The 21581-nt window shown below is 27.4% G+C and overlaps 2 protein-coding genes across 2 annotated transcripts in view; both read right to left on the bottom strand.

The window, feature by feature from the left end:
• The window catches only part of LOC125877234 (sesquiterpene synthase 15b-like), a 1937-nt gene extending 303 nt beyond the window's left edge, over window positions 1-1634 (bottom strand). Inside the window, exons 1-3 of the mRNA XM_049558580.1 lie at window positions 1536-1634; window positions 887-1166; window positions 4-245 (exon numbers count right to left, since the gene is read on the bottom strand). Coding sequence (XP_049414537.1) covers window positions 4-245; window positions 887-1166; window positions 1536-1634 — 621 coding nt within the window. The remainder of the gene's footprint in view (window positions 1-3; window positions 246-886; window positions 1167-1535) is intronic.
• An 11483-nt stretch (window positions 1635-13117) lies between these two features.
• LOC125877066 (S-type anion channel SLAH1-like) lies at window positions 13118-15568 on the bottom strand. Its single transcript, XM_049558384.1, has 2 exons — window positions 14759-15568; window positions 13118-13437 (listed from the first exon to the last, which is right to left on the bottom strand). Exons 1-2 carry the CDS (start codon window positions 15554-15556, stop codon window positions 13153-13155), a joined length of 1083 nt encoding a protein of 360 aa, XP_049414341.1. The 5' UTR covers window positions 15557-15568; the 3' UTR covers window positions 13118-13152.
• Between the last annotated feature and the right edge of the window lie 6013 nt (window positions 15569-21581).

The raw sequence follows: 21581 nt of genomic DNA, 5'->3' as shown, positions 1-21581 counted from the left end.
TACCCTAGCTATAGTTTTGTTGATTGGATACTTTAGGGCATAGCTGACTTGCATCGATAGAGAATTACTCAATTTAGGCAACAATAACTTCAAATGAGTGGTGGTGAAATTAACGGCTTCATCCAAAATTTCTTCATCATGTACTCTGAATTGTGTTGCCTCATACAAGCTTAATAATCCTTGCATGTCGTTAACCAATGCTTTATTATAATTTCCTTGGTCATCGATGAACTTTCTAAACACATCTGTTTCAAAATATGTATTCATACTAGTGTGTAAAAGTTAAAATCTTAATTATCAACAAATAAGCTGGGAGTATGCCAGATGCAGGAGTTATAAAATTAAATACTGATGGGAGCTATACCAATCTCAAGATGAAACCTATCATCAAGGAGACCATCAAAATTCTTAGCAATGTTAATGCTTGTATTGATGAAATGAGAGTTACTTGAAGATAAAGTAGTGAAGGGGTAGTTGAGTAATTGTACAAATTAGTTAGTTAGAAAAGAGTAATTTTTTTTTGTAAGTTAGTATGACTCTTGATTAGGATGAGAAGATCTTGTATAGGCTACTCCTTCTCATCAGCTTTTTTGGTGTTACTCTTAGTACTAGTCCTCTGATAGGTTAGAGGTAAGGTCCATGTCCCCCTCTAACCTCTTGTAACTTTTTGTCATATATCAATATGGTAGGGGTCAAGAAAAAACAACAAACAAGCTCGAGTAATAATGTACAATTGTCTATTTTGTTTTAACCTTGTTGAGACAATTTATCATGAATATTTAAGATTGTTTTAGACCATAAGTGTTAAAAAGCTTCTTTGGGTTTTTAAATGTTGTATCTAGTCAAGTAGTGTCATATAAATTGAATTGGAGGGAGTATTAATTACCAGATGAGACATAGTAACCTTGCTGCCTAAGTAATCGAAAGCTTAGAGCAACAACATGAAGGCCACTTTCACAAAATTCACCAATCCATTCTTCATAACCATTATAGATGTTACTCAATGATTCCTCAATCTCATGTTCAAAATGGTATGCCACTCCAAGCAATTGGATTGTGTTTATAAGTTCAAGTTTTTGCAAAGATTTGGAAGGAGAAATCACTAGCATTTTTCTCACTTCTTCTTTTAGATCCTTATGTTCCTTCTCTTCCCATTCATTGGCTCCCTGTACGTGTAAATAAATAACTTTTGTTTAAATAATATATATATTTTTTTCCTCCAAATAGTATTTGCAAGAAGAATATGGATCAAAAGTGTTTCAACTGAAAACAAATGGACAAAAGCATAGACAGTACTGTCACAGTAAAAATAAGAGTTTAAGGTAGTAAGGGAATACATGATTACATGTTTATATTATTAGGTCATATTTATTTTTATACGTTGTCGTAGATTACCTTATCTTATTTTCAAGATTACAAATTTTATAATTTTAAAAGGCTTACTTGTAAATATTTTCGAGTGACTTGAAAGTGTAAAAAAAAATCTTTACTCAGCCGACACATAAAACATGAACACACTAGGCATTCAAATTTACCAAGAGATTAGCATAGACAAGAAAATGATCTCCCCAAACAGTAGGATGATGATTGTCACTTCGACGTGTAATCTCTGCCTCACCATCAAATCCATCCATTTTTTCAACTGAGTTTTGGTAGAGTTTGGAGTAGAGAAACTAAAGAGAAGTGAATTACATAAAAGATTTTTTTCTCAAGTTACTAGTTCACACAGACATAAGCCTATTTATAAAAATTTAAATTGGTAGTGGTAATTATTTAGGGTGGACATGAAATTTGACTACTCCCACCATCAAGAGCAAAAATGTTGGTGGGACTATTTTTAAAGATTTAAATTGGTAGTGGTAATTATATATTTAGGGTGGCCATGCAATTTGGCCACTCCCACCATCAAGAGCAAAAATGTTAGTGGGACTATTTATAAAGATTTAAATTGGTAGTGCTAATTATATATTTAGGGTGGACGTGAAATTTGACCACTCCCCAATGGTTGACATCCAATTTTGGCATAACATTTTCAAAATTCATAACTTTTAAGTTTTATTCATTCAATAGTTCAAATACATTTTTTATAATTTTAAATAAGTTTATCGATATTTATCTTTATTTCACAAAATTTTAGGATTTTTATCAGTCGGTTTTGATTACATTCTTTTGGTCATAGTCGATTGAATATGTTTAAATATTTGTTCAGTTTGATTAAAAAATTATTTTTTGTTAAATTACATTTTTAATGCCATTTATTTTATTCGTTACATTTGTTAAAAATTATTTTTATTTTTTAATTTTATTTATATTTATTTTGGTATTTTTAGCGCAGTCTAAAAATACAGTTAAATACGAATAAGATTTTCATTAAAAAAAAATTATTAGCTGGTGATTTTAGCCTCTATGTTGAGCTATTGTTATATTACCCTCTATGTTGAACCATTGTTATGTTGTTTATATGGAATTATGCATGTTGTGTTGCAATTGTTCTACGCATTAAATTTATTTAGTAGTAATGATTTGCTTTCCAATGATTATTGGCACTTTGAATTGTTGTTTTATATTTTATTGTTCACTGCCTTGGATTTTTTTTTCTCTTTCTTTATTTTGAATATTCTTTATCTACCATAAGTCATAACAGTGGTGAGCCTTGGAGTTTTAAGGCAATATGCAAAGTTATTCCTATTATCCATTGTTGATTGTTATTTCCTTGAATTATTTTTGTATGATTCGTGCTATTTTTACTTTCGGTTGCTATCTCGAATTGACATTTAATAATTACAAGTTAAAATTGGCAAATGAAAAAATCTCTCAATCAGTTTTTTAGGCCTCCCTATTTTAAAAGAAGAAAATTTAATTTAAGTTCATTTATTTTATATGTTAAATTAGCCGATGAAGAAATTATCGTCGATTTTCAAGGTCTCCCATGTTAATAACACATGTTTTTATTTTTAAGTTATTATTTGATCCATTTATTTTTATTCATATTTATTTAGTACTAACACTTTTACTAAGTGTCTTTATAGGTGTCCGAAGTTGCTTAATTCCCATTGAAGCTATTCGAATGAAGTTCGGATTACATTCTTTGTTCACTATTTTGTATATAGTGACGTTGGGCAAACCTTAGGTTGCTTAGTATATTATTGTTTTATTTTATTATCTGTGTATATCACATTTTTTAACTCCTCCTCAGTTTGAAAAAAAGAATTCAGTTGGGATCCACAATTGTGGATTTTGAAGGCTGCCTAATATCTTCCCTTTGAAATAGCTTGAACACTTACCTAAAATCTATTGGTTTCGTAGACATTCTTTTAGGTTAATTAATTAATTGGTTTCTTCGTTTTTCCTAAAATTAGGTGGCGACTCTTAAATATTTATTCTTTTAAAAAAAAAACTAATTATATTGAATTGAATTAATTAAATTATTATTTGAGTTACCATAACGTTTCGTCCTATTTGAATAAAGTATGGATGTAAACACCAACATCAAGAGCAAAAATGTTAATGGGACTATTTATGGTGGCCATTATATTTTAACAAGTCCCAACTCCCATCATCGACAACAAAACTGTTAATGGTGAATATTTAGGATGGCTGTGAAATTTGTCAAGTCCCGACTCCCATTATCAATAGTAGAGTAAATTTCAAAAATAGCAAGGATAATAGATATAATAAGGCTCTATAGCTATAGTTCTGGTAATTGCGCTCCATAGTCATAGTTCAGTTTGCTATGGAGGTTGTGGTTTGTATATTTCGTTTTTCCATTTGTATATTTTGCTTGCAAATATTCAAACAAGGTAAGTATATACAAATTTTGTATTTATACATTTAGGAATTTTTTAGAACTTCGTTTGTATATTTTGCTTGCCGAAACAAACAGGGTAATTTATCATAAATTTTTATAAATCGTATATGAATAACTAGGATAAACGTATATAAATTCTGGAAACTCTAGTTCTATGAACATCGATGAAATTTTCAAGAGCAAGTTAGAAATAACTTGATATGTTGTGTATTATTGTATCTATGTAAGTTACATGTGTGTCATGTATCTAATATTGATATACATGATATACATTAGATGACATACACAAAATAATCACTCTACCGCCACTAGACAACCATAACCACCACTGGACATATATACACTTGACCTACATCGTACATCATTAATTTTAGGCATAATACATAAACATGATTCTTAACTTGGCTTCAACTGACAACTATATCCTTCAACTTTGTGATTTCACAAGTAGGCATTTAAACTTGTATAAAATGGAACAAGTAGACACATGTGTCCTACGTGACATAATACATGTAGGACACAAAATTGCCATATAGGACGAGTGTGTCTATTTGTTCAATTTTATACAAGTTTAAGTGTCTACTTGTTCACACCCAAAGTTAAAGGTCATAGTTGCCAACTGAAGCCAAGTTAAGAGTCATGTTTATAGACATAAGGTGACAAGTGAACTTGTCCCATATTTTCAAAAAGACACATTAACTATGCGGGCGTCCTATTACCCCACTAAATAATCTTGAACTGATATTATTACATCATTTTTTGTCCACCTTACATAGAGAGTGTGTGCACTCTCTCAAAGAGAGTGAGCTACCTAAAAGAACTAATATAATTTTATTTTTACAAGTATTTTATTGTAAAATAAATTTTCTTATTATTTTAACTTTTTTTCCTTATCATTTTTTTCTCTTTCTTTCTTCTTCAAACATTCATTGTCATCTCCATTGAAGCTTCTCACTTTCAATTTCACCATTTTTACCATAACTTCACCTTCTTTTTTTACTACTATTAGTTCTACTCTCTTTAATTTTAAAACTTTATCTAAATATTTTCTTACATTTTGAACAATTTGATAAATCCATTAGATTTCAAGATGATTAGGAGGTATCATATAGTTTTTTTATCCGATTTCAATCAAGTTCTTTCAATTTTGGAGAATTCATTGATTCTTTTAAAATTATCATTTTAATTTTGAAGTTATATGAAAAGGAGTAATTGATGATACCTTCATAATTTTAAATTTTCTTAGAAAAATAACTAGTTTTGTTATCAATAATTCAATAAAGTCTAGAAAATAGTATGATTTTTTTTTCCTAAAAAAAATCACTGAAATAAAGAATTTGATTGGAGAAGAAGAAAAGAAAAAACAAGAGAGAGGGGTTCAACTTGACATGGGGGTGGGGTGAGGGTGGGAGGTGAAGTAAAAGAAAGAAAATGGAGGGATGGATCACCTTGAAAGTGGGGGGTGAAAGATGAATTGGAATTTAAGATAAAATCAAAATTAAAATAAGTCAAATATTAAGAGAGAGAAAGAAAAAACTTAAAATGAAAAAATAATTAATTAAATTAACACGTGTCATGCAATGATTAGAGTGTGAAACACACGTGTTTCTTAAAATCTGGGGCTAATAATAAAATGATATAATAATATCAGTTCATAATTGTTTAGTAGGTAATAGGATGGTTGCAAAGTTAAGGAGTCTTTTTAAAAATTCGAAACAACTTCAGTGGTGACTTTATGTCTTTTCTCTTTATGTATTATGACAAACACATACACAACCCCTCAAACTTGCCCTCATTTTTCATTTTGGCACTCCAACTTAGCCTTGTTTTATTTTAACCCTTAAATTTCATTTTTTCTGTACCATTTAAACACTTGCACTAATTTTTATGATTTGTTTTTATCTATGCTCTTCAATAGCAATTTCTTATTTTCAAAAAATAGACGTGTGCCTATTAATTTTCGTAAAATAAATTAAACATTCGCGAATGAACATAAAATTTTTCAAACAATAATATTATTTTTTGATATTTCTCTGTATTTTTGCATGAAAATAAATTGACGAAAGTTCTTTGATTTTCTTTCTTAAACATTCAATTAAATTAAATAACACTACTTATTTATTTTTTCTTATCATCTAGGCTATCTAAATTTAACGCAAATACTCACTTTTAATTTTTAATATAAATCAATACGAATAAAAAAATCCATCTTCAAAAAAACTCGACTGACTTTGTTAATAACACTCCTAAAAGAAGACTCTTGTTCATTGTTAATAACACTACTAAACAATGTTAAAACTCGACTAACTTTGTTAGGTTGTCAGTGATTTTAAAGAAAGAAAACCAACACAATTTTGTCGGTTATTTTTCACACAAAAATACATAACACTCTTAAAAAGAAATTATTATTTTTTAAAAAGAATTATTTTTTGTTAATTTTTAATTTTTTAACTAAAATTAACTGACACATGTCGATTTAAAATAATAAGTTGCAATTGAAGAATATATATAAAAATAAAGAAATCATAAAAATAGCATTTCGTGTTAAAATGGTACATAAAAAATGGAGTTTAAGAGTTAAAATAGAACAGGCTAAGATAAAGTGTCAAAATGAAAAATGTGGACAAGTTAGAGGAGCTGTATATGTGTTTGGCCCGTATATAATGTTAATACACGTGACATACTGACGAAATACAATTATTTCACCACTAGACCATCAACCGGTAAACCATAATCACAACTCATTTCACCATTACAATACCGAAAAATATTTTCATACCAAAAAATGGGTGAGAAGAAGGTGTCAAAAAAATTCTTTTATTGTTTTATCATTTTTCAATCGATGGAAATCAAATTAAAATCTTATGTCAAAATTTTGAATGGTTGATTGAATTTTGAAGTTGAGATTCTATGTAATAATAAATAATAATCTCACTCTAAATTTGGATTGGTGTGTAACTCGAGATTTAGAAGAAAATATTGATAGCACCGTTGAGTACATACTTGAAAATTTTAGTTCAAAAATTTCAAATTATGAATATCGGAAACATAGATGTTTGAGTGTGTTTGGACTTGAGAACTCGTTTCTAAGAACCCATTTACAAACAAATTTTTTCCAAAAAAATTATCGGAAAATAGATAATTTAAGCAAGAATTTTTTAATAACTTCATACTCTACTCCATCATCATTATGATAAAGGCAGGTAACAATAAGTGAAGAGATAACCATTTCTCTCCATAATTTTTAGACAAAAAAAATATATTTACAGGTTTAGTGCTTTTGCTCTCTTTCTTTTCGTCTTTGTTAATTATTGCTGAAATGATTTAAAGTATACCATATAGAGCCAAAGAAAATATGCTATTGTGCACTTACAGAACAATAGTACTAATTATTTAATTTAAGTTCATTCTAGAAGAATGAAAAAAATATTTAATTCTATTACTTGCACTTTTTCCTCCATAAAAGTATTTCTGAAATATGTCACTTATTACCTAATTATGCCAAATTAGAGAACTCTCATCAAGGAATTATATATTTGAGACAATATTTCATTATCTAAAGTAGTTAGTCATGACACTTTTACCAACTAACATTTACTTCACAACAATATTCACTTTGATTGAGAAAATTATTACATACATAGGAGACTCTGTTGGATCCAAGAATTATGGGTGTTAAAATATTGCATATTTTCTTCTGGTGGAGAAACACTTATTCTTGGTATACATACTAGCTACAATCAAAGTAGAAGTGTAGAACCATAAAAAATATAAAAATTAAACCAAATTATTTGCCTTTTTTTCCACCTATAATTTGGGTTATTTCATTCCCATGCTCAGTAATTTCTCTTCTAAGTTGTAATAACAAAGAAAAAAAGATATTGAGTTTCATATAAAGCCACAATGCAAAATTATCAATATTCAAATTAAGTCGAGTCAGAACAACAAACAACAGATACAATAAACACACACGTTGATACCACCAATAAACTGATACTTCTAATATAGTAGAATAGAAAGAGCAACAATACTTTCTGTTGAACTCATAAATACTAAAAGGAAAAATTATATATAGTAATTGTTACTCAATTATAGTATACTTGATCAAAAGAAATACTTCTCTTTTTGAGCCACCATTTAGATTTTGTCCTTTATATTAAAAAAATTATACAACCATTGAAAAATGTCTTCTATGTTCTAATTATGTTTACTCAAATTTTATAAATAAGACATAAGATTATCATCTAATATTTGCGATAACTTGCAAAAATTTTGATCGTCCATTAATTTCTTCACATATATAAATCCCTTGAATTGCGGCGTCAAACCTTGTCTAGGCTTTTCTCTCTCTTTTTGTCCCTTTTTCTCCTAAGTTCCTTTTTCTTTTTATTTATTTTTTTTTTCTCTTTTTTGTTTTTTTCTCTTGTTTTTTCATTTTAAGGATAAAAATAAAATATACAGACAAAAATATTAATAATTTATTTTAAATTAATAAAATATAAAAATAAATAAATAAATAAATAATTAGATCATAAAAAGTAGATTATTAACTTAAATATTAACATTTAAATTAATAAAAATATATTTTTTATTAAAAAAGTAAAATGAAAAAAATTACATCAAATTTGACTCAATTTTTCATAAATTAATTTACAAATAAAATTATTCGAAAATAATGTAAACTAAAATATCAAAGTTAAATCAGAACTCTATTTCTTGTACTTTTTAAAATTAAAATAAATTATTTTGAGAGATGAACATGTCCTTTATAATATATTGTCAGTAAATGATAGTAGTATATATCATGTGAATGTAATAGATAATCATTTTCTAAACATATAAATCAGTCATTTATGATACCTTGTCATGGATGCTATATCGAATAAAAAAGTATTTCTGAAGGAATAATTAATCATCTACGATACTCTGCCAATATATGATATAGAATATGTGGTTATCAAAGAAGACTAAAGCCTTCTTTTCGAAGGAGTGAATCAATCCTCTATGGTATCTTATTAGTAAATGATATCATATGACTTAATCAGGAGAGGACTCACCCTTATGCAAGGGGTGCCTTCGTTGGAAAATCACATTGTATATAGAGGTCAAATTTTAATTTATATATATTAAGTATTAACACCTCTTGATACAAATTAAAAATTTAGTATAATAATTAAGATATTATTAATTAAATTTGAGATCGTGTATTCTAATCCTACTAACCTCATAATTATATCAGGTAAATTGTAAGTATATAATATATATCATATTAGCATCATATAAAATTTACATGTATATTTTTAATTAAGAAATAAAGAAATACTATATAATAGTCTGAGTGTCAGTATATGATAATGTAAATCATATAAGTAGTTCTATTATATAGAAGAGCCATGAGAAGGATGATCGATAATATTTTAGTAATTTTAACATTATTTAAGGACAAAATAATAATTGTATAATTAATGGTCAAAATGAAAATCTAAAAAAATCTTTACATATCTTTACTTTTGTTATGGTCTCATAAGGATATTTTTGTAATTGTGTTAAAATGAATAGCAAATGATAAACTTGTTTTGACATGTTTTAGAAAGAAAATTTTGAACTAATTTAAATAAAATGTGTTTGAATGGTTAATATTTGTTCTTAAAAATAATTTTAAGGATTATTATGTAAACATATTTTTAATATTTTGTTACATAATATGACAATTACTAAATTTTGTATCTTGATTATTAAAATAGTCTTTAAAATGATGTATCAATATGTTTTAATTAATTTGAAGAAAATATCAAATTTCGTGACTAAAAGAATGAACAAAGTTTGACGATCAAGAAATTAATAATTTGATAATGTATTCCTCGAAAGATTAAAAAATATTAATTTTTCATTTCTATATATGATTTTTTCTTAATATCAAATATGATAAACTATTTAACAGAGAAGATTTGAAAAAAAGAAGTTTAAAATTCAAATTCTAAGAAATTTTAAAATACAAACTAAAAAAATGAGGAGTTAAAAAAATAAAGAAGAAGAACAAAAGATAATGTCAATAGAAAAGGACTTTGTTGAGAAATATAGATGAAGAAAAAAATTAAAAAAACAAATTAGGGAAAAATAACCTGAAAAAGAAAAACAAGTATATTGGTTATTTTGTAGGGGTAAGATTTAGAGTTTTCTTTTACGTCATGATATTTAGAATGCAGTATAAAAAAAATTATTAATGTAATTTAGAATTTAGCATTAAGATAATTGTTATTGTATATAGAAATAAAGTTGTTTTCATGATTGTTTTTATTGTTGTGGAGTTAGAGATCAATTTTCTAATAAATACTTTCAATATTAAAATAAAAATAAATAGAAGTATTTCTATTTGTCGAAGACAATAATAAAATGTATCACAAAATTCATTGACAAAGTAAACTTTAAACAAATTACACTTAAGTTGATGCAATAGAGATTTGAAAGATTTTGAATCGATCTTTACGAATAATTAGTTGATCAATGATTAGTTTTATCATATGCAAAGCTTATGGTGCAAATATTAAAATAAGAAGATAACAACAATATTGTGGAAAATAGATACCACTTGCGAAAATATATGAAGATGGATGAACTTTTTTTTAAAATATCAACATTTTATATGTTCCTTGAACACGAAATGTTTTAACTCATAATCTAACACAATTCTCTATTTCCTTGCTACATAGAATTTCTTGGAATTCAACTTTCTCAATTTGGGTTGTAAACAACGCATTTATGTCTGATGAACATTTGAAACAAATTATTAAGTAATATATTGAAGTTGTTTATTGGAAAAAAAATAGTATTAACTACAGAAATTTCTCACATTTGGGGGCTAATTACATCTTATCCCAGAAGTTTCGTCAATTACAAAAATCTCAAATTTTTCTTTGCTCTCGAATACATTCCTTGGTTGTTCGATACATTGCAAATGATACATTACTTCATCGGAAGGATGTATCTGAGAGGGATGGATATCCGAGAGGGAATATGGATGTATCCGAAAGAGGATTTTTGTAATTCTTTTAAATGGTGGAAATTTTAGAGATTATAATATTTTAAATCGTGCGTAATTTTTTCAAAAAAAATTGTGAAATTATATTGGATCCGAATCACGGGCCAAAAATTATCTAGTATATCATAGAGAAGTAGTGATTGTCTTTTTTCCAAGGAATAGTCAGTCTTCTATGATATTTTTTTGGAATATTTTTTTGAAGGAATAAATCAGTTCTGACCTGGGCTCATTCTTTATTAACTCATATCCAACTCGACTTATTCATTTTGTCACTTTTCGATACGATTAAATTCCTTTTAATTTGGCCATTACTTATTTATTAGTGCTTGTTATTGTTATTGTTATTATACAAAGGTTTTTCCGTGATTATCATTTCGGAAAATGGCTTACGATTTACATATGAATTATGATACTAAAATCTAGTACTACTAGTTACCATTTTTATTAAATTTGCAATCAAATTATAGGCATAATGTATAAACATGATTTTTAGCTTGGATTCAACTGACAACTGTGACGTTTAACTTTAAGTTTGCACAAGTAGACACTTAAACTTATATAAAATTTAACAAATAAACACATTCGCCCTACATGGCAATTTTGTGTCTAACGTGGCATCCTACATGTATTATGTCACATAGGACACGTGTGTCTACTTGTTCAATTTAATACAAGTTTAAATGTCTATCTGTGCACTCCCAAAGTTGGAGGTCATCGTTATGCGCTGAAGCCAATTAGTTAAGGATCATATTTGTGTATTATGCCTAAAATTTCATACTAGTAACTATTTAAATTCACTATTACCCATTATTTGTTTTACTTGATTTACACCTTGTTTCTTGTTTGCTATTGTTCTTCACGTTTCTCTATTATTATTATTTTTATATTTGAGTTTGATATATTTTTAGCCGATAATCAATAAGAAATAATTTTTCTATCTTCACAAAATAGAAATAAAATTATATACACACTTTCTTTTCCAAATCTCATCTTTAAAATCACATTATACTATATTTTTGTAAACTATATCTAATGCATCCTACCAAATAACTTTTGAAAGGTTTTTATAACTTGAGTTGAGTCAAAAAGTGGTAAAAAGGTCCAAGTGGTCGTATTCCCACTACATAACCCTATCAATGGGAATGGTTGAAAATAAGCAAAATATCAAACCTAAGGGGCAAGTACACAAAGACCTAATCTAATTATACCCCACATTGTTGCTTTCACTGTGCGCGTGGGTACCTTTTTTTCATCTTTTTTGCTAATTATAACAACCAAATGAGAAAAAGTAGTAATATTAGGGGAAAAAATAGAGCAGTAAAGGACAAGCTACTTTAAGGAATGTTCAGTTGAGTCCAGCTGTGTTCAGGCTATATCTTAACTCCAGATTCTGCCTTAGTATTATACTCCTGTTTTGTCCGTCTCATTTTATATGATATAATTTGATTTGATGCGATTAACATCACCTCCCGCAACATCGGCATACATGCCCAATAAGAGCTAGCTAGCATTGACATCGCTTAATACTTTAAATATCGAAATATTATAGGATTCTATGAGATATTTTAAATAATTAACAATGTGGACTATCTACAAGATATATATAATTCCAGTTAGAGTTTTTGGAGACTATTCAAATCTAAATCCTAGTTCATGCCTATATAAAGGTTTATATATTAACTTAAAGAGGCATCTCGAATTAAGAGCCCGTAAAATCTTGACATATTTATAAGGAGATCAAGACATGTCGAACGCTTCTTGATAGTCAAATAACTCAAGAAGATGGGAGATCAAGTTCAAATAATTCTATTTTGAGAAATATGTCACTTGAATCACGAATGAATATTAGGAAGAGAGAATAATTAAGAAAAAGCCAAATTTGTACCCGTAGTATTTATCAATAAAATTATATTTCTTTCATATTTTATTTATGGTGCAATATATTTTATATCACTTTAAAATTTGTTTCAAACAAATTCAGAGACATAATAACTCAATACAAGTGTGAAAATATATATTCATGTCATGTACTGAATTTGAAATTATGAATATAAAAACAGGTAAACACATGCATGATGAAATTGAAAGTTAATAAAAATGTTAAATATAATTTAATAAAACGTCGCATAAACCAAAACCAAATAAATTAAGTAGGCGTATAATTAAAACAATTTAGGTATTATTTCCATCTTTGATCATCACAAATACATACAAAAGTCATTAATGACAGCCTAACTAGTACAATTCCTTTACTAATTTTACATAGTATTCGAAAATAAATAAATTAATTAAATAATTACTACAATTATACAATTGAGGAGCGTTGATTAATACTAATGCAGTGCATTGAATCATCAGCATCACAAGGTAAAAGTGAATTGGAATTTAAGGCAGTAAAAATCATTAAGACAAGTGATACTATGACTGATAGTGCAGACAAAAACAACATTAATATGTGTGAAGCAGTATTCTTCATTTCTTGAGCATATTTAGTTGATGCCATTGCCATAATTGTTAAGGGAAAAGAATATGCCCACCATGATACATTAAATTTCCTCATTGATCTCTTAAATAAGGCTGGTCTTGATACCTGCGTACGTACAATTTCAACAAGAAGTTAGGAAACAATACTTTTAGTCATCATATATTCATAAAAATAAAATAGAATGCATTACTTCCGTATAGAAACAGATTCAAGATTTAAAGCTTATGAGTTTCTAGCTATATATCTCAATTCTACTTTTCAAAATCTTTTATTATAAATGCCCAAAGTAGGAGCGGAGCCAAAAGTCCATACAAGATCGATCGAACTCAATAGCTTTTGCTCAAATAGTAATATATATGTATAAAGAAATCTAGAAAATAAGTGTATATATATATAACTATTAAGTTCAAAAACTAGTTATTAATATTTGAAATTATCATTCTAAAATTCAAAATCCTGGCTCCGTCTCTAACCTAAGGAAAATCAAACCCTCACTAAGGATGAGGACAACAACACTTAAAGCAAGTTTCGTTTCTACGGCTGGACCAAATACTTACTTTGTTACGATTAAATTCTTTAATATATAATAAATTTTTCAATATAAATACAATATCTATATAAAAGTTACTGAATTTCTGAACACGGTATTCTAGATGCGCCGTTAGACAAGTAGACAAGTCTTAAATCTTAGTGGTACATTAGGTTGACAAAAAGGGACACATAGTGTATTTAAGATGACGGTGACGGTTATGAATTGAACTGTTGGTAGGCAACAACATCATGCCGTACAATGGAGAAAATGACAAATACAAAATCTTGCAAATGCAAAAGCCAACTAGTACTTGAATACTTGGAAGGTCAATTTAGACGGTCCACATCATTCTCTTTTTTTCTTTATTTTCACTTTTTTCTTTTCTTCTTTCAAAGAAAACATACAAAAAAAAAAAAAATATTCCTACTATATATAGAAGAAGGAATAAACAAATATTCTTTCCATTCTAGTTAGTTCAAACATCAACAACAACAACAAAAATTTAAAAAATATTTGATTTGTTTTAGATTTTATATTATTTACTTTCTATTTAGTATGTCTAAAAGTAATAATTCTTTAATTCTAACATCAAGACTCATTTAACATTATAAAATTAAAAAAAACTCACTTTTTTCTTAATTTTCTTGCGCAATTTATCCTTGCTAATTATACTGTTATTTTACACTATCAGTTCATCTAAAGAATATATTTACAAATAGGTTTCTTATAGGATGTGAAGTTTATAACCTTAAAAATAAAACAAGTTATTATAACAGATAAAAGAAACATCAATGTAAAAAGTTGTTTATATTGTCCGTATATATAACTTAAACTCTTACTTTTATGCTTTATAAATATCATGAGATGTTGTAAGTGTGCTTTTAAAATGCTCACCAGTGAAAGGAAGAGGAAAATGGAGAGGAAGAATAGCATCTTGGATGAAGAATCAAATTTTCCATAAATAGAATCCCATGCCAAGCTAGCCATGCTAGGAGCAGCTAAAAACAAGAAGAATACTGGCCTTAACATAGCTGGAATTGAACTACTTCCTGGTAACCTTTGATAAAGTGTCACAAATAACACTAAATAATGTGACATTCCAATTGCAAACAACAATAGTGCACTCTCATTCCATCCCATTTCAGCAGCTGCCCTTGCTCCTACCAAATTACCAATAACCGATAATTGACTAGTAGGATTCGCGACTCCTGATAGAAAACGCTTCCCCTTTGTAATCCATTGTCCATATATCTTAATATCTAATGCCAATATTGGTACAATAAATATCCACCAAAGTATAAGAAAACAAACCCCTTCATGTTTGAAGAATGGGGTTGCTTGTAGCAACACAAGCCACGATATCCAAGGGGCGTAAAGGTAATTTACACCAACATGGTGCAAGAATTCGCGTTTAACCATGTCAAAATGATATAAAACGCGAAGAAAATATAGTAAAGAGAGTGATATTAACGCAAATAAAGCTAAAGACCATAGAAGAATGAAAGCTGTAGAAGGAAGCATTCGAAAAATATTTCGAATTTTATGAATATCGTCCGATGGCTCACTTAATGTTTTCCATAGTAACGCTTGGCTACATAAAGAAAGGCTTATTCTAAAATAACCAGCATGAAATCTAGTTAATATTGATGAAAAATGGTTTTTTTGAGCTTCTTTGGTATCCATTATTTTCATTAGAAATTAATAATGAGTAAGTTTCATAAGTGAAATGGGGTATAAATAGGTTTTTTTTTTTTTTTGCTTTGGTAGTACGATATTTTACGTAAGTAGTTTCGTTGAAGCATAGGTAGGAGAAAAGTCGATCGGCTAATGCAACCATTGTGGACTTGTGTGTGGTTCATGAGTTGTTTTTGAGTTCTTTACAGCTAATGGGGGACCCCATTTTATCTAGTGAAAATTCTCTAATTACTCATAGTTAGGTGATCGGTATATAAAATTAATTTTTAGCGATAATTAATTATAATAATAATTTATTGATACTAAGTATATATTTTAAGGGCAATTAACATTCTTTGTAAATGTCCTTGAAGCTTATAGCAATACTGAATCCAATAATAATTAACTAATAACGATAATAATTTAATACTCTTTATGTAATATATATATTTATTACCGATAAAAACTATTTTTATTATAACGAATTAAAGAATGAACGCTGAGAGTTTAGATAGAAATCTACCTTTCTGTTTTTTTTTCCATTTAGGTGTGTAGTGGATGCTGATAATACTTAATTCAATTTGGGTAATTAGGATAGAAAGTAATGTCGTCCTAGTAATCAGGCTGTTAAAAAAATGGTAAAAGTTTCATGTTGGTGATTAATGAGATGGACGGACTATTTATAAGACTTGGATAATTCTTTTTTCTTTAAGCTAATTTTTGAAGTGTGAGTTAATCCAAAAACTAATTTAACACGTGATAATTTTTTATATTTCTATATTCCCTGAGGGTCTAATTACTCTATTGAGGATGATTTAGGGTAAATCGGTTTAAAGTGTCTTCTTTTAAAAAATATGTTAGTTTCAATTAATCACCGTGCCTATATAGTAAATGTGCAGTTATTATCAATAATTCAGTAAAAGTGATAAAACTAGACCTAACACGAATCCAAATAAAAAAGACTTATAGGCTATGAATTGATTAAACTAGTCAATCAAATCGTAATAATCAACTTTATGAAGATTTTAGTAAGATTGCAAAAACTATGAATTTATTGAACTTGTCAATTAAATGAATAATAATCCTTAAATATTATCCATGAAGTATCTAACTTATGGTTATCGTATATAACATAATCATATTGTTATATGCATTGAACTTTCCAACAATCGTAACACATAGTAAATCAATCGGGTTGAATACGAAAGCCGCAAAAAAAAGTAAAAAATAAATTAACGAAATTCTCTCGAAATAAATTCACTATAGTTTTTCTTTCTCTAATTGATGATGCATATCCATATTGGACTTCAACCCACGTCACGTGCTCAACAACTTGCCTCTAGCTTTTTAAACTTGGTTTAAGTAAATAATTTTTTAACTAATAAAAATGGTAACATGTTTTAATATTTTTTTTCTTAACCTTATCGACTAAATTATCAATAAATTTCTTGGAAGTCATTATTAGTCAAATAAATTTTTAATTAATGGAATTATTAAGTAGGTTTTTGTAAATTGCAATGATATTATCATTTAATATATGACATCAATACGCACTATATATTAGTGGTGGAAACACTCTTAATTAATAGCAACAAGTTGGATGCTTGGTACGTCCCTGTAATTCGTGGGTACTTCCATTATACTACTCCCTCCGTCTCATTTTATATGTCATTCATTTCTATAAATAGCTGGATCATAATACTTGTCATTTTATAAAATTTATGCATACATTACCATATTTTGCGTATTATACCCTTGATAGAGTAGTTAATTAATCTTGAAAATGTATTCATCATTTATTATTAAGTTGACTTAAGAAAACATTAAATAAGGATAAAAGGGTAAAGTTATATTATTTCTTAATGCAAGTGCAAAGTAAAAATGTGACATATAAAATAGGACGGAGGGAGTATTTGGCATCGAAAGTAATTGATGTCATATATAAAATGCATGTGTAGTACAGTCAAAGCATTACTATAGCAAAATGCTAAAAATATTTTAGTTATTCTATTTTATTTTTAAAAATGAAAAACTTAATTGTTATAATAAAATGTTCTTATATGTAAATATAAGAACATTTTTTCTAAAATATGGCTAGAAAATTTGGCCAGAAATTTAAAAAGTCTATAGTATCCTTTTTATTTTATAAAAAATTGATCTTTTCTCTATTTTTTAATTAAAAGGTATTAAAGTTAAAAGGGTAAAAATGTTCAAAAAGGTAAAATAACATAGTGTGAAATATGTTATTTTACCATTCTGGACAAAAGAATTTTTCCTGTTAGTGTTAATGGGAAACGTATAAGAGAAGAGAAGACCAGTACTCCGTGGTTGTTATCGCGCAAAGCAACCACTAAAAATGGAACATAAAAATTGGAATTAAAAGGTTAAATGGAATAAAGTTGAATTGGAGTGCCAATATGAAAATTAAGAACAAATTTACTACAAAGCTAATTATTTTAATTTTAGAACTTTAATTTAACTACTCTATATCTTGATTGAAATGTCAGTTTTGGTTGATGGATTAACGAAGGGAATTGCCTATAATTTCTTTTGAATATTTCTACGTCCAAGGTATAAGTTTGATATAATTAAGACATATTTTGAAAAATCAAAGTCATAATTTTCTATTATATAAGTATATGTAATTAGTTGAAACTGACCAAATTATGATTATCAATTCACTATATAATGTGCGAAATTTAAAATAAAACTTTAAAATATCAAATCATATATATCAAATTGATATTTTAATATTATATAATATTTTTAAAAATTGTAAACTGAAATTATCTAATCAAAAGGTTGAATATCATATCATTCACATGACTACAAAAGTCTGGTTATACTCCCTTAAAAAGCACGTACATGCATGCCTCAAGCCTTGGCATCTTTCTCGATCATCACTCCCTAATACTGTCTCCAAAATATATAATTATGAGGCTAATAGGACTAGAACACACAATTTCAAGAAATTTATTTTAATTACTAGACTAAGAGCCCGTTTGAATTGGCTTAAAAAATACTCCCTCCGTTTCACAAAAAATGACCTCCTTTCCTTTTTAGTCAGTTTCAAAAAAAAATGACCTCTTTCCTTTTTTGGTAACATTTTACTTTTTGCTTTCCACGTGGCATGTTTAAGACCACAAGATTAAGGGCAATTTTGTTGCCTTTTAAGTCAAAAAATAAAAAGTAGGGGGAGACCTACTTTTGATTTTTGACTTATTTTAAGTCATTTTAAACTTATTCTAAGTCATTTTTTACCTTACCAAACGCTTTTCAACTTATTTTAAGTCATTTTTGACTTATTTTAAATTATTTTTTATATTTGTCAAACACTTTCAAAAGTAAAAAACTGACAAAAGTAGATTTGACCAACTTTTAAGTCAATCTAAACACCCACTAAATCTTTAACTTATGTCAAGAGGTGTCTATACTTATACTAGATATAGGACCCCGTGCCAGCACGGGGCCCAATATATATTATTTTTTTATTTTAATTTATGTCATATTATGGAATTTGAGAAGTTATTGAAATTTTTATATGATTTTAAAAATATTTTAAATTTTTAGCTATTGTGATTTGCAGTACTTTTTTTTAACATAATTTTGAAAATAATATTTATTACTCTGTTTGTTCTAATTTGTATGGCACACGCAGAATTTCAAATATTAACCCTTTTTTATATGTCTCTTTAATATATTAAGTTGTTAATTATTGTATTTTATAGTACATTTTGAACCTAATTTTTTAATAATATATGTTATTTGCCATGTCCCAATTTATGTGGCATTAATTGATAGATTTGTTGGAGTCGAGAGATTTATTTTGTTAATTATTGTAATTTATAGTTTCTTTTTCGTCAATTTCAAACAATATATGTTGTTAATTGATAGATTTTTTGGAGTGGACTATTTTTTTTATTAATTATTGTGATTTATTGTTTCTTTTTCGTCAATTTCAAACAATATATGTTTATTATATAATCCATTTTATGTGGTACCAATAGAATCTAGAGAGTCAATTAAATTTTTTATATAAGTTTTAAATAATTAAGCTATTAATTATTGTAATGTATAGTATTACTTATATTATTTTTAAATATATTTAAATATTATATCTTTTTAGGTTTTTTATCCTAATTTATATGGCATTGATAGAATTTAAAGTGTGAAATAATTGTTAATTATTGTAATAGATAATATGGAGTATTTTGATTTATAGTATAGTAATTAATAATATATAATATGTAGTATTTAAGTGGAAGGCGGTGGGGCCCACTTATATATTTTATATAGTAAGCATTGGACATTTGTAATGATTTTATTGGAACAACGATAGTAAATCCTAGACTCTTCTAATATATAGTAATATATATTTATTAAATTAAAATTTAACATTTATATATAATGTAATTTTTCAATGAAGGATGTCACTGGACACCCCTTACCCAAGGTGGGTCCGCCCCTGGCCCTAGGGTGACATTAGGCCCTCTCCTCTCAAATCACATGGAAGTACATAGACAACATAGTTTCTCATTCAAAAATATTTGTCATAATTTTTTTTAAAAAATCAAACAATATATAAATTTTAAGATTTATTTTTCATCATATTAATATGAGAGTATTTTTAATTTATAATACTTTTAGTATAATTTCGTTACTTTTTGAATATCTGAATATTCATTTTAAAATTATCAAATTTAATTTTAAAAATTAGTCAAATTTGCTATCCAAAAACGAAACATGACAACTATTTTGAAACGGAATGAATAAATTCAGTGCCATTTTGTACAAACTAGTCCGTCTTTAGCATACAATTGGCTTTTACTTTGACTAGTTGTTGGTAGGGCTCGGTACATATACTGTGAAACACAAGAAATATATACATTCACGTTTTTTGTAATAACTAGAGAATTTTGCACTGTAAAATGATGATATTTTGTTTTCCTATAGTCATCATATATTGGACTTATCTTCAACTGGAAAATAGTAGTATTGCCTCAGTCACGTTTCAACGTGAAATGTTTGTGTTTGGCTCATTATATTGAATTTTGACTATATTTTTAATTTCTTAAATTTTATCATGCATGATTTGACAAGAAAATTGCAACTTGTTGGTACTTTTCACACATCTTCATTGAAATTCCAATATTTTGACATATTGCTCAGTCCAACTTGTTGAGGCACTTTCATTTATTTTCTAGATCACTAACGTAATTTTCAACATTAATTTAATCTGCGTTATGGCGTACATTGCTCTGACATTTTGTCAATTGAATTTTAGTCTCCTACGTAACTTATATATTGACGAATACTATAGGATAGAATAAATACAAATTGTGTAAAATTTTTCAATAAGCATACAATATTATTATTATTATTATTATTATTATTATTATTATTATTATTATTATTTTTAAAAAAACATTTTTTCTAGTGACACGATTTAATTTTGAGCTTTTAATACATGAAATGTAGCAAGGATTTGGTAAATGATACAAAAGTCACTTCAGTAAACTAGAATTGATATAAGTTCTTTGAGATTATTAGGATATAATGCGTTTGAAAACTAACTATATGTGGGCGGACTGCAGATCATTGCTAAAACAAATGGAGGGATCATCGATGAAGCACATATCAGGGAGGCTAATATAATAACGGATTTGCAGATCATTGCTAAAATAAATGAAGGGATCATCGATAGAGCACATATCAAGGGAGGTTAATACAACATCGGATCTACTAGCAGTATATAGAAGGAAATCAAATGATCCAAATATGGATATGGATAGCCCTATTTTTTTTTATGCATCTCCATTGTTTGTTTCATCTGCACTTGAAAGAGATGCTATGGAAACTAAGGGTGTGTTTGGTATGAATGAAAACAATCCAATTTTCTCATGTTTGGTTGGGTTAAATGTTTTTCAAATCAATTCATTTTCTTCAAATTTAAGGAAAATGACTTTCCTTCAAAACTTAAGGAAAACATTTTCCAAAACTCTCTTCCAACTTCAAATTACAATTATTTTTTTGTTGAAAAAAT

This window comes from Solanum stenotomum, chromosome 9, assembly GCF_019186545.1.
Source record: "Solanum stenotomum isolate F172 chromosome 9, ASM1918654v1, whole genome shotgun sequence".
Classification (NCBI taxonomy): Eukaryota; Viridiplantae; Streptophyta; class Magnoliopsida; order Solanales; family Solanaceae; genus Solanum; species Solanum stenotomum.
This window is presented reverse-complemented; position numbering and strand designations above follow the sequence as displayed.

Coding starts and splice junctions, on each gene's coding strand:
- LOC125877066 (XM_049558384.1), bottom strand. CDS start 15,556: ATGAAAATAATGGATACCAAAGAAGCTCAAAAAAACCATTTTTCATCA. Junction 13,438..14,758: donor TTTTCCTCTTCCTTTCACTG/GTGAGCATTTTA, acceptor GTACGTACGCAG/GTATCAAGACCAGCCTTATT.